Source organism: Gymnoscopelus microlampas (assembly GCF_963454915.1).
Source record: "Gymnoscopelus microlampas genome assembly, chromosome: 8".
NCBI lineage: Eukaryota > Metazoa > Chordata > Actinopteri > Myctophiformes > Myctophidae > Gymnoscopelus > Gymnoscopelus microlampas.
In genome coordinates, this window is record NC_139945.1 from 36508845 (window position 1) to 36523348 (window position 14504).

Consider the following 14504-nt stretch of genomic DNA (forward strand, 5'->3'; position numbering starts at 1 on the left):
AGAGAAGGGGGGAAGGCTACTGAAGCCAAAAGAAATGGAGAACCACTCTGTGGGGTTCCAATGTTTGTTGTTTTATCCTTGCCTACAGTATGTCAGTGGTTCTCAAAGTGGGGACTGGGGACCCTTGGTGGGGTTCCCTATATGCATTGGCTATTCTAAAAAAATCTTTGAAAAATTTAACATTTTAATAACATAGCGGTAGTCTTTTATGGGGTCCCTGGCACAAAATCTTTTCAGATGGGGGCCAAATCCATATTAATTACATTTGGGGGTAGTAAGCCTTGCCGAGCCATGTGGCCCATAGGGCAGGAGCCTATCTCCTGTTTCTGTAGCGTGAGGCAGCTTGATGTACAAGTACACTCCTGAGTCCCTGGACATGACGCTAGTATGTCGCAGGGACTTACCCCCAATCCAACCCATTTTTATAGGGGGGAGGTCCTTTGGAGGTCCTTGACATGAAAACGTTTGAGAACCACTGGCCTATGCTGTTAAAATCTTATTATCACTTGCTGTTCCCTGTTCCCACGCTGTAATATTAAAGCCTTCTGTACTTTTTCCACACGTCTGTTGTTGTAATTCATTGGACAACTGCTAAGGGTAACAGTAACCCCTGGTAGATATCATCACATTAAACTAAAGAGTGGCATAGTCAGCCATAGGCCCTACTAGTGGGTGATACCTTTATTTCTAAAGCAGAAGCAGTGGACCTCATGCGTGCCTAATATTAAAGATTTTATCTTAATACTTTAATAAGCCATATATGCATGCATACAGTATATGCAATTACAGAGCTATTTGGGTGGGTCTACTTACTTAAAGGCAGGGCAATACATAATATTCAAATAATGTAGTAAAACAAAACCTGTACTTATCTTAGGTTATAATCTCTCATAAACAATAAATATATTTGATAAATGTTCGAAAAAGGTGTTTGAACAGCTTAATCTACCCTGCCCCCAACATTCAATAATCCCAAATCCACCAGTCCACCCTGGTTAACTCACCCAAACTCCCAATAAACAAATACAAGGATACTCATATCATCAAAACACATATACTTTAACCTTTTACAGGAGAGGCTTATTATAGCATTGCAAATATACCTAGTTTTACATGTTAGACATTTACAATGTTCATTTATAGGCCAATATTGTACTCAAAGTAGTCAATACAGTGTACATCTAGAAACTGTATTGACAGTACTTAGTGTGTCAAATGTCTAGAATCTTCCTGCACTTGTGATGTCATCACTGTGCAATAGGCCTACTATTCTGCTACCTTTTAAAAACTTCAGTCATTTCAATATATTTATTGTCAGTTTCTTTATGGAAAAATAAACTGATATTGTTTAGATATCGTTGCTGTCGGGCAGAAACCAACTAACATTTTTCAGCTCCCCCCCCATAAATCAGTGCTATTGAACACCCTTTACGTCTCTGTGTTGATAAAAAAAATATTGAACCAATGAAAAGTATTAAAAAGCGCTTCTGACAAATCCAGCTAACTCCATTGGATCCTCCAACTTTATGCTAAAGCAGCTAAGTCCACCAAAGGGGGGTGGAGTTAGCTGGTTTTGATGACTCCAGGCTCCACACCCCTTTGACCTCCAACCTCATTGTGAGCTTGGAGGTCCATTCAGCCGTTCTTATCAATGATGAACAAAAGCTCCTAACTCCACTTTTTGTTTTGTTTTAGTAATTTCCTGACAAATGAACATTTTGGAGTTAGCTGGTTTCTGTCCGACAGCAGATATGGGCTAGTATGTAAAATATCAGGTATTGTCCCTTACCTGTTTCTCTACCTTTAAATAATTAAACTTGATGCTTACATAGATATATACATTTGTTTAATAAATTATGAACATGTATGATTGATTGTGCATGGATCTTTGACCATTCATACCTCAATTGAATGAAAGGGCAGAATCAAGGTCTTAATATAATACCCACATTTTATTCAAAAAGGTATCAAAGTAGAACAGCGAACAGTGCTGGGATGTTGATCAAAGACCACAGTGAGCCCTGAGAATCACTTGTCCATCACTTGACCCGCTCTGTGATTGGACATCTGCATAGATCTAAGCTCATGCAAAAATAGTGTCTGAGTTCAATGAAGTGACACGTCATCATTGTTTGCTGAACTTTGAAATATTCTGATGAAAAAGCTTATAAATTAGATATATTATTGTTTTCCAGCTTGGTTTTTATACTCCCCGTGAAATTCCCTTTGCAATCACATCAAAACCATTAAAACTTGAGATTGCCCAGACAAACATTTGACTATTAAGAGGATCAACTGATAAACACAATAAAGCAAGAGACGAAGTTGTTGAACGTGCATGCATGCATGGCAGGATATTGCTATCGGTGTGCCTGTGAACAAAATAACTTGAGAGTGGACAGGCATGGAACTTGGTGGGAATGATCAGTAGGCTATGACCCAATGAGATGATTACCTATTGGGTCAAAAAGTCCAAAGGTCAAAGTCACAATCAAGGCAAAGTCAAAATTACATAATCAGTCATATCTAAAGGAACAAGCGATGTAGGTGAATCCAGGATTTGCACCCCCCTCCCATGGCGTGTTTTTAATTAAAATATTGAAAACATAAAGAGAGTGTCAGTCATCACAGGGAATCTCCTCACTGGAGGACACAGAGATCAGTGCTATTATGGTTGTGAGTTTCTCCAGGCCGTTGATGGTCTGCAGTTCTGTGGGAGTGGTATTCGTCTCCCTCTGAGTCCTCTTCCTGCTCCATACTGTGTCTCAGCTCCATTAGCAAAGCCTTGCCTTCGCTGGAAGGCAGGTTCCCCAGGTAGTACTGAGGAGCCAGCTCTACAAGCCTACAGCAAGGAGAGAAAGAGACATTACAATGGAAGCCCATTTCCACAACTGAATAAATATAAAAAGGTTTCTTTTCTTTCTTACTTTTTTTCTCACAATTGTGACTTGATATCTTAGATTTATTTTATTGTCTCATAAATGTAAGATGGGCAATTGAAAGAAAAAAACCCTAGTAAGAATGATGATTGTGAGGGGAAAAAACAGTATAGTTGCACATTTTGTTTTGTAAAAAAAAAAAAAAAAACTGTCTTGTATAAAGTTACTTAAAATTTCAAAGATATAAAAAATCAATTGACAACTTGTCACAATCATTAAAAAAATCAGGGCAAAAGCTAAAGACTAGGACAATATTTATTTGCAACGACACCATTTCAAAAGTGTCACCCTAACAAAATGCTCAAGAGGAAACTCACATGTGCGGGTGGACTTCTGACACGGTGCGGATACAGTTGTCATGAGAGATGGTGAAGTCGTGGTACAGGGCCCAGGGAGGGGGGCTGGGGCAGGGCTGGCGACACAGGTAGGAAGACGCGGGGTGGAGCTGAGCCACATGACGGTGAGTTAATAAAACATAGTTCCCTGAGCCGTCCACATCATGGGCCACCTGAAGACAAAAGAGCATTTCAATTCCAACAGGACCGTAAAGAAAACAATATGAAAATCATTTGAAGTCAAGCAGGATTAGCAAGTATGCGATGGAGTTACATAATCTCAGACAGCAAAGACTTCAAGGCGGGCAGCGGTAACAGATGAAAGTTTGTTTTGATATTCTATTTTGAAATATCAAAACATAACCTTCAATGATGTTAAATTGAAGAACCTTGAATCACTAAACATTGAGTTGTCCAGTGATTGTCATAATGTCTTATACCAGGACATTTCTTGATAGTATATAATAAATACAAACCTGATTTAAAACATCCATTTAGAAAGTATTCAAATAGTAATTAAAATACCTTTATTTTTACGATTATTTTTCAAAAGTAACCTTCCAACCCTTAATTAATGTGAAAGAACAGAGTGGAATGGCCACTAAAATAAACAACATGAAGGATGAATTCCATGTGAATAAAATAGTCTGTTTACTTTCAGGAAGAACCCGGAGATGAGAGCCCGCTTGATGTTAGTGCAGTTGTCCTGGCAACCGAATGCAGGGGGTGATACAGGCAACTCGATTCGCTGCATCACCTCTAGCAGCTCCGCCCTGATTGCCACAGCCAATCGTAAGGCAGCAGAATTGAGAAAGTTTGTCGCACACCATGTCTCATCCTGATTATCTGTAATGTCAATATCACACAGACGTATTATGTCCATCATAGTTAAATAAAGTATAGTATTATATACAGTATGCAGAAATATTTAATAATGAACATGAACACTTTAAAGGTCTTTAAAGTCATTCAGGAGTGAGTGTGGTATTTCTCATTCAATCCAGTGGACTTGATGTTCGGTATATTAGGCTTAATGTGACTTTTTTAAATGCAAAAATGACATTGTATTAACAAAATAAGTAAATGAATAATCTAGGATTTTTTTGTTGTTGAATATTTAAAAAAAAAACTGGTACACCAAAACCCTGCTCTTTCAGATGTACATAACATTGCCCAACAGATTTACTTAAACAAGTTTTTCGATTTTTCTAGACTATACATTTTCAAACACTGGAGTAATATACTGTAATTTTAACTATGGTGTTAACATGAAGATTGGCATTGCTTTTTAATACTGAATTTGACCTGAATTTAAAGCAATCCCACTACACAAAGCACAATACATACTCCTTCGGAAGACCGGACTTTTGTTCGGAAAGGGAGAACTTTTCCTCAGAGTATGTACTGCGCTTAACACTGTGTCCGTGGAAGGGTGCTATGGCAGCGATCACACCGAGAAGCATCAAAAAGAAACGCCATAGGTGATCAATGGTTTTGTACACTTGTAGCGAAGCTTCTCAGTGGATCACCCCAGTCTGTGTCCTTTCTTGTGCTCAGACGTACGCTCTGTGAAGGCTTTGTAAATGTTAATGAGAGTCAGGTGGTCGCCCTCTGTGTGCAGTAGAGGGCGTCGAAGATTGGCTGCGACCTCCTGTTCGTTTGGAGCTGGCTTGGCGAAGCAAGGTGGAGCTGGTGGGACACAGAGGACACAGAGTTAATGTGGTTCATGAGTCCATATCGCTGATCGAGTCATTTGATTGGAGGCATTCGTTGAGTACATGCGGTACAACCAAGCTAGAATTATTCACTGCTAGCTAGCAAACATTAGCCTGTCAGTAGGAGCTGAATTTACACATTGCTTAGCAATATTTTAGGGTTATTTGGAGATCTGGGGATTACGGGTTATATTTATATTCATCCTGTCGCTTTGTACTGACGGTCGGATCACAGCCATGCTCACAGCACAACAGCACTCCCTCTAGTGTGTGACACAGCATAACTATCAGATTTTTATTTTGTTACCTGTTAGCATGGCAGCGATGGTCAGCAGTTCATCCACACAATCGTACTCGCAGGCAGCAATAAGGGCCTTGGCCAGAGGGGGCTCTAACGGAAGTTCTGACATGATGATCCCCACCTCTGACAGATTCCCATCGTCATCCAAAGCTGCCAGGTAATCGAGGTCCTCCAGAGCCTGCATTAGAGCCTCAGGGTCTGGACATACAACAAATACACATCTACCTTACAATTGGAATCTACAGTCATGCGCGAGAATGTTTGTACGGCACCAGTGTTGCCAGTGTTGCCAGATTGCGCGCGAGCAACAAGCAACCAGCTTCATGCAAAAACACCGCGCTGCGCACTGCGCATCCGTGGACGCACTTTCCCTAACCAATTACACGCCACTTCACGCTTACAACTCCTGGACATGGCAACCCCGGCAACCCCGCCCCCCATCCAAATACTGTCTGTCTGACTCTTTGGGAGGGTTGAACGCAGCGAACGGCGTCTCGCTGGGCTGAGCGGGCTGCTTCATCAATCTGTGCCGCACATTCTGATCCTGCAAGAGCCTGTGTCAATAGATAGATACATGAACGGGTGAAATGTGTCCGTCTCTCAGTTTGCTTTCGTTTTCGGTTTGCGTCTCGAAACAAACACTGCTGTTGCTCTCGCTTTTGGTTTGCGTTTCGAAAACGTCTACAGCCTACTACACGAGAGCCTCGCGCCAGCGACTAGACGGAAGGGTCGCGTAGCGACCCGCACCTCTAGTTATTTAACACTTTGGCAAGTCTGCCCTGTGAAATAATAGAGGACTGAACCTAACTTGATATTTAAGCATTATTTTCATTTTAATCCACTCATTAATGTCAGGCATACCATGAGTCAATGTCAGTGTACTCCAGGGACTCTCAACCTTTTTTACTTCAAGGACCCATAGTTTGATATGCATTAGGCAACGGACCCCCATTTGAAACGATTCTCATCTCTGGGACCTCAATCTACACTGGAAAATCATCTGTGTTTATTTGACTCTGAGAGTGTACAACTGGAAGCAAATGGACCTGTAAGGGTTCATTTGGTTCCATTTGTTCATTCTCAGAGTTACAGACTCATAAGGGTCCATGTGGACTCCTGGTGGTCCCCGGACCCAGCGTTGAGAAACAGTGGTGTACTCAATATAACAGACCACTGCTAAAAGAAGCTCAGCTTCTTATTTGAAGAGATAGTAGCATTGTAAGGTACCTGGTCTGTCCAGGAACTTGCACTGTCCCATGTCTGCGATGTCCAGTCTCTTGAGCAGCAGCACTAGGTGGCTGAGGTTTTCCTCTGCCACACCTGGACAGCGAGCGTCCTTCATTCCCTCCTCATACAGTGACTTGGGGTACAGACGTAAACACAGTCCTGAAGAAGAAGAGTGGTATTAGACAACAAAATCCAGTGTGCTAATTGAACCATTTCTACAATCTCAGAGTTAAATGAACCCTGTGAGCTGATGTTTATATTTTCGTGGATAACACAATTGAACAGTGGACATTTAATTAAACAGTGCACATTAAAGTCAGTAAATATCTATCTAATTCAGACTTGACGCCTCGCATTGCAGGCATCACAAGTGGCTGCAGACCGCTTTCACTTTTATATCTGGCTAGCTCTTTCTGCAGTACCACACATTTGCATTTCAAACATTTCATCTTAGACTGTCCTGAGTTCCCTCTGATGTCAAGCGTTGAGACTTTACTCCCTCGTTTTGCAACAGAGATTGTCGACACTAAGCTGAACCATTTTATTTTCATTTTAATTCAGAGTAGCCAATAATGTTTTACCCCCCTTTTCTCCCTAATTTAGTCGTTATGCCAATTGATTCCTCCCCAAACACATTTCTGTGTTCTCACTGCTGTTAGTGTGTGTGCTGTTAGTGCTAGTGAGGAGCCCCCATCGGGAAAGCCTTCGTCCTACTCCTCCCGCCCAACAATACCCACTGACAGATGCCGCCCCAGCCCATAGGAGTACATGCAATGTACCAATATCTCCCTCCCCGCCCGGCTTCCATCCCCCAACACGGGCCAATTGTGTTCGCAAATTCGCATAGATGCTCGACAAAGCCGGTTGCACCACGGTGGATTCGAACCCACAACCTGGTATTGTTGTCTCTATTTTTATTCCTATTTTTTTCCTTTCCTTGCCCCCCCCCATCTTCTTTCTTTTTTTCTGTTTCTGGAAACAATCAAAACGATGGAGCTTGCACAAAAACGAATGTCACCCACATGTGACAATAAAGGTGATTCTAATTGTGACCATATTCCAATGTGACTGCCATGAAAACCATGAATTCTGAATTTCTGACGTACCTGGCAGAAGACTGTTGACCCTCTGTGTGCGGATGTCTGCCTGGTGCTTGCTGATAGGCTGCAGGACCTGAGAATTTGCTCTTATTTGTGGATTGTAAACCTATACAAATAAATAAATAAAAAGTCAGTCATTGGTCACAGATAACAAATCATTTTTGATTGTATCCTGGAAATGCTCATTTTTGGGCTCACTGTAATCATGTGAATAATTTGTATTACATTGCAATATAATTGATTTTAGTCATTGATAAACATGAAGTCACCGTTCTGAGCTGAAGGCCTGTGTCTATGACGTAGCGGATACCGGTCAGAGAGAAAGACGCCTCAGCCAGGGTGTCTGAGAGAATAACCCTCCGTCTAACGCATCCTGCTGGGTCTTCAGAACTTTCCGACTCTCCGAGGAGGCTGGCGTCAGGCTCCTGCTCATAGACTCGCTGGGTTGCAGCGCCCAGGCTGGCATGGAGGGGCATGATCTTCAATGGACCCAGCTGAGGACTTAGTGCTATAGACTCCTTCTCTAGCAGTAAACCGCATTCTTCTATTTGCTGGTGTAAAGGGGATCAGATGAAGAGGAATCGTTGTTTATTCAACTGGTTCTACTCTGTATTAGTTTCCCATATGGGAGAATAGGATTCATATCCAGGTGGTTACACTAACCCAATTTTCAAATGCCATTTTTTCTATTTCCGCATAGATCAAGCATAGATCAATACTTCAAGCCAGATGAATAAAACAATCAATAAATAAAAAAATGAATCAACCAGTTACAGTAAATCAACCACGTCAGCATGGGAACTGATGTCTAATAGTCTGATCACGTTGAAATATGCGTTTATTATTGCACTATAGCGATGGGTCGTTCATGATCGATTCGTTCAAAAGAACTAGTTCATTGCCGTGAACGTGAACAAGCTCATTCACTTCCTTCAACTGTTGCGTTCACGCTATCGTTCATGCCCCCCATCCCCTCCCCCATACACAGGACGGGAGGGCGGGCTGTGCGCGACATAATCCCTAAACACTATCGCTCCCGCATTAGTGTTTTTAACTAGAAAATAGCGCTACTGAACGAGAATGTGAACAAATCATTTGAACGAATCATTTCCGTGAACGTGAACGAAATCGTTCGTTCGCTGAAATTAACGTTTTTTCCCACTACTATGCACTAATACCCTAATATTTGAACATTTACTTCATAAATAAAGCTTTACTCCAGGGAGTAATTTCTCAAAAAATAGTCAATCTACAAGCTCACAATGCATCCCAGCACAACACGTTGTGAGCTTGGAAATGTTTTATTTTGTTTTTCTATTTATTTTTTGGCTGTAATGACAAAAAAAAATAGATAAGCGGTTAACATATCTCAAAGTGACATAACTAATAAAGAAAATAAAGACATAATGGTGCAATGATATTTAGTGTGCTGGGTGACCTATCTTAGAAAGTGTCTGTGCGTTGCTTTACCTGTCTGCTTGCCAGGAACACCATCACGTCTCCTGCCTCGCCCCTGCGGTGCACATCCAGCACAGTGTGACAGGCTGCAACCAAGGGTTCTCTCCCCTGTGGGGGCTCACGGTAAACTATCTCCACCTCACGTGACCCCCCTACCGTCCTTTCTGTGGCCCCAGTGTCCACCTCCCCTCCCTGGTCCCTGGCAAGCAACTCAGTGCTTAAAGTGTCCAGTGTGAGGACAGGGACGGCTGGCCCCAGGAACGTGGTAAGGCGGGGGACCAGTGTCGGGTGGCTGAGCAGGACCACTCGGAGGTTGTGGGGCCTCTGATTGCAGACGTCACAGAGCAGGCCGAGGAGGACATCGGTGGGTAAGGTGCGCTCCTGGAGTTCATCCAGCACGAGCACGCCGTACTGCCGCAGTAGTGGATCTGACATCATCTCCTCCAACAGAAGAGAGTCTTTGACAAACCTGAGTGCGAATCAAAGACGAGAAATAAAGAGAAACAAGAAAAAAGATGATATAAATATATATAGCTAAAACTCATTGTCGATTTGTTCATGGCAAGAGCTGGCATCTCTGATTGGTTCACGTATTAATTTGTTTTCATAACGCATGTGAAAAATAATCTTGAGTCCCTGGTTTTAGAAGTTTCAGAATTTGAGGTAAGACCATTCCCTGAGATCTAAGAAAAGAAAACATAGGTAAGACATACATCTGGGCCAGATGCCACAATATGATTTGGAGCCAAATCATGCAGTAATGTTTTTAAATCAGTGTTAAAGTGCTCAATAGGGGGGCGACCCGATGTGGATACCATATATGCACAAAATACCCTGATCAACGAGATCCCTTTCTGCTTCACGTTATTAATTCCCCCACTCTCTCCGCTATCACTGTCAAATAATGTCTCAATGCTTTATATGGTTGGATTGTTCCTTTAACACCGCTCTACAGTACGTCAAAGTATTGACTACCCTTCCTAACCTGAGCAGAGTGTCTGGTGTACAGCTGTCGTCATGTGGAAGCCTGTAGCCCACCTCCAAACCCAGGCTCAAGTCCATCTCGTCAGCCACTCGCAGTGCCAGGCTCCCGGCCGCTACAGAGTACGGCTGCGAGCAGCACACCAGCCCCTGAGAGAACTCGTGGGACAAAGCATACTCTACACACCACTGGGGCACCTGGAGGAAGAGGAGGGAGACCATTAGTTCAACCTGAGTGTAAACGGCCAGCATGTTACTCATCTTACGAACATCCTGCCTTACCTGGGTGCTCTTGCCGGCGCCGCTGGGTGCACTGAGCAGCACCATGCTGTGGTCCTCCAGGTGCTCCAGCAGGCTACGCTTAAGCTTCGACACGGGCAACCGCTGCCTCTCTTCCAACAAGGCGTAGTAACGTGACGAAAAGGGAAGGCCGTCATACGGGTTCACCTCCAGATCTCCAAGATCATCCTCCTCCTCCTCCTCGCCGGGGCCTTCTCCTCCGCTGCCGCCGTCATCGTCGAAATCCTTAGAGAGCAGGGACGAGACGGACAGAGAGTCCAGAGGCCCGGGATGAGCCAGTGAAGTAGAGGGGCTTGCTGGATGCAACGACATCGTCGGCAGAGAAAATTAGAATATGGATAAAAGGAAAGGCCTCACAGAGAGACTTAAGATTACCTGAAAGAAAAACAGAAAAAAAGTTTGTTTCCAACAATTGAGTGATCACTCGTGAACTTTCAACCTTTCAGTACTCTATCGCATGCAGCCGTCATGGCTGCCATTGCAGGAGAGAGTGCTGCAGGGGGTACAATTTTGCCTCAGGCGGTACATCATCTCAGGATGGCAGTAAGGATGTTCATCTCAATGCAATATCGATCCAAGTCATTGAATATTTAGTACAGAGTCTGAAGCTGTTTTTTTTAGGATAATTGTGTAATTTGAACTGATTTGTTTTTAATCAATGCAACTTCTTGCTACGATACAATCAGCAAAACCAACCCAAGCTAGTAAAGATAAGCTAAATATTAAATTGTAATAATTGCAGTTTTATTAAATGCAGTAGATACACGAGACTGACGTTGCCAAACAACTGGCCTAATGACAGTTTAGTTTGTTAATTAGACAGCTTTGTTGAATGCTTGATTCCAATTGGCCAATCAAGCCAGACATTCTGTAATATGTTATTTCCTTATATCAGACCTTTGCTCTCAGTTAAAGACCACTGCTCTGCCTGTATTTCACATCACATTATTGATTTTCTTCGTAAGTAGCGGTGTAAAAAGCAGGATAATGTAAGGTGAGGCGGTCATCATTGGACAATGTGGGGACACGTGAGGCCTCTTGCATAGAATCAATCCTACAAGTCAGTATAAGGACAAATTAGGAAAACATTATATTCCTAAAATAGTATCTGTGCCTATAAAATAACAACCACAAGGTGTACGTGCTTGAGTTCCTCAAATCCCACCCCAGTAACTCCCACTACACATAGGAAGTTGAAATGCCCTTCAAAATATTTACATCCACATGAACCTGTTGTTAGAAATCTCCGAATCATGAGTAGACAGGTACACGGAACCATGCTCACTGAGTGGATTGGTTACAGATGGGAGCAGACTTATTCATGACAGTTTTAGTGTTAGTGTTGGTTGGACTTGCTGTGAGAGGAAAATAACTATTCATTTTTCACCTATATATGGTCAGGTGTTATATCACGTTTTATTAAACCACAAAGTCATGGTTGACAAAGGAATATGTGAAAATAAACCCACAAAAAAGAGAGTTAAATATCCTCACATCTACTGTGGCTAGCCACTTTTCCTATGGAAGAATATGGGGAGAGGGCAAATTTGACTCTGAGAAATACACTTTCTCTTAAAAAGTGCCAGGCTAAACTAGACCACAGAACAAGTTCAGCATATATGAAAGTTCTGTATTTCCACAAATTACCACTTTATATAAAATATATGGGGGGGGGGCATTGCCCAGGTCATAACCAGCCTTTAGAAATAGATGTGAGCAATGGAGTGACCGCCGAATGGGAGGAGGTTGCAGACCAGCAAGGAGTGCGTTACAGTCTCTAGTAGTCAAGCCTGCTGATGACTGAGGCTTGTAAAGAGCTGCGTAGACTCCTTTTTTCCCTGTTGTCATTGTGATTGTTCAGAATCAGAATGAAAGGGATTTGGATTTATATTTGGACAGACCAACAAGGAGGACTGAACCTAATGATTTGTTGATCTCAAAAGCCAATGCCATAAAAAAAAAAACAACAACACATGCCTCTTTGTCAGTGAACTGGGATACTTAAAATGATCCTACCGTAATCTGCTTTCTGTTTTTACAGTCTATCTTACAAAAATCTGAATTGCAGCGAAACTCATTGGATGGTCTAAAAATGCATATTATACAGGTTACATGTACACTATAGTCCCGCATAGTGAATGACAATGACAGCCTTTGGTGCAAGGGGGCAGAGATCACTGTTTCACAAGCCTTTTACAACACTCTTTATCTCTGATGGGCGACACAAGCATCAAGGGACTCCAGACAGAGGGACAAATAAACGCCAGCTACCCTCATGATGTGATTTCCTGTAATGATGTCACCAGTCCAGTGAAACTGAACTGAACCTTTTAGCTCGAAACCCAAACTAGTGAAAATAGCAGATCTACAAGCTCCTAACGTGTCAGAATGTGACGCGTAAGGAGCTTGTAGATCGTCTATATTCACTACTTCTTTAAACATTTGTTTTCTAATTTGTGAAATTTCTTTGCGCAAAGCCAGTTGAGTTGACTGTTGTGACCTCACTTGCCCTGTTAGGGTTAGCCTATCAGTGGTCACTATGGTGAACTATATAATGTCTGCATGTATGCCGCCTCCCTCTCGATTTAATTTTTTTAATGACATTTAAATACAAAAAAGCATTGAATGTTTCTAATTAAAAGAAACAATTCTAAAAAAAAATGTTTAGTTTTTCTTTTTGAAAATGTTTTGAAATAATAATTATAAAAAACTAAATATACAGGAAACCAATAACAAATTATGGGATATTTATTTTCTCGTGACCCATAAAAATGTGTCCGCGACCCAAAGATGAGTCCCGACCCACGGTTTGGGAAACAGTGATCTGGATCATACACATTCATGCACGCGCACACGCACCATGGGCGCTTTTCATCAGGATAGGGTGCAATCATTTGAGCTTCTTTAATAGTACGTCTACTGACTGGTTGCAGCAGCAGAACAGAACAAACATGATACACCATTCGTCGTCCATGCACGCACGCACTGAAAACAAATGTTAATGCAATTGTGCTGAACATTGCAGTGTTTTACAGATTATGTATCGGGTCTCGGGACACCCAGAGACCAGGACATCCCGGACAGTAATCATCATACCTCCGGCTGTCTGTCTTGTCTGTAGAAAACAAACAGTGGTGTGATGTTGATCTTATAGATCTGTTGTCATGTGACGTCTAGAAGAGCCATGACGGGAACAACAACCACCGGGTAATCTGTCCTTCACGCTCCCGTTTGACCATTCCTTGTGTGTCCGTGCAGTTCACCGCTGAGATCCATTAAACGAACAGACCGATCATAATCGTTGATATTGTCAGGGTTTCCGCCATGTTTGTGGTGCCGTGTCACACGCGTGACGCGTCGTGCGTGTCACAGTGGGGCAGGTGGAGTCCACAGTGGAATGGGTGGAGCTGTGGTGTAATGTTGTTGTGACCGTATCCTGGGAACCTGATGAATCTGCGGGCTCAGGTTTCATTTGCTCTGATGCCAGGGGCTACGGTTTTCCCCCAGATAAATTAACCACATTCAACCTGCGCGTCTATATTTTGGTCTTACGTGAAAATGTTAAACAAATGTATTAAAATTAAATAATGAAACTAGAAACAAAATGTCTTATACATTTTAAGTGGTTTGACTCCCTTTGATTATTTGTAAGTACTTTTACTCAAATACAGTACAGTAATAGTACACTGCATCTGGAGCAGCAACAGAATACATAAAAAAATATTTTACTTTTTATTTACTTTTAAATATTTCTTGCTCAATTTATTTACAAGTATTTTTTACTAATTTAACTTTCAAGTATTTCTACACATTGTATGCACTTTTAAGTATTTTTTTTACTGATTTTAACAACTTACGTATTTTTACTCATTTTATGCACTTTTAAGTTCTTGTAAGTACAACTACGTTTACATTTTATCCATATTTGGGAAGTGTGAATTTATATTATTATGAATAGGACAGGGTTCACGCTCAATATTCTCACATCTACCTACAGCCATCTTTTCTATATCTAGATGTGTATATTTATTTAGAAATATTTGATTAGCTTTTAACCAACCTATTTTGAAATGAGTACCACCATATCTCGGAAGTCCCTTGTGACAAGTTTGACTGTTTCAGTACCAATTGTATTTGTGCCCACTGCC

At 41.9% G+C, this 14504-nt stretch overlaps 1 protein-coding gene across 1 annotated transcript; it reads right to left on the minus strand.

Annotated features, from left to right (window-relative positions):
* Positions 1 to 1396: 1396 nt before the first annotated feature.
* On the minus strand, positions 1397 to 13684 carry dqx1 (DEAQ box RNA-dependent ATPase 1). Its single transcript, XM_084065440.1, has 12 exons — positions 13453 to 13684; positions 10339 to 10731; positions 10061 to 10254; positions 9088 to 9544; positions 7887 to 8168; positions 7624 to 7723; positions 6518 to 6676; positions 5297 to 5488; positions 4838 to 4963; positions 3930 to 4120; positions 3257 to 3447; positions 1397 to 2842 (listed from the first exon to the last, which is right to left on the minus strand). The coding sequence occupies exons 2-12, from the start codon at positions 10666 to 10668 to the stop codon at positions 2641 to 2643; spliced, it is 2424 nt and encodes an 807-aa protein (XP_083921566.1). The 5' UTR covers positions 10669 to 10731; positions 13453 to 13684; the 3' UTR covers positions 1397 to 2640.
* Between the last annotated feature and the right edge of the window lie 820 nt (positions 13685 to 14504).

What these genes read in the sequence shown, in the direction of transcription:
- dqx1 (XM_084065440.1), bottom strand. Translation starts at nt 10,668, where the DNA reads ATGTCGTTGCATCCAGCAAGCCCCTCTACTTCACTGGCTCATCCCGGG. An exon ending in CAGGCCTTCAGCTCAGAACG is followed by an intron (nt 7,724 to 7,886) that starts GTGACTTCATGT and finishes TTATTTGTATAG; the next exon opens with GTTTACAATCCACAAATAAG. An exon ending in GGTCAACAGTCTTCTGCCAG is followed by an intron (nt 6,677 to 7,623) that starts GTACGTCAGAAA and finishes CTTCTTCTTCAG; the next exon opens with GACTGTGTTTACGTCTGTAC.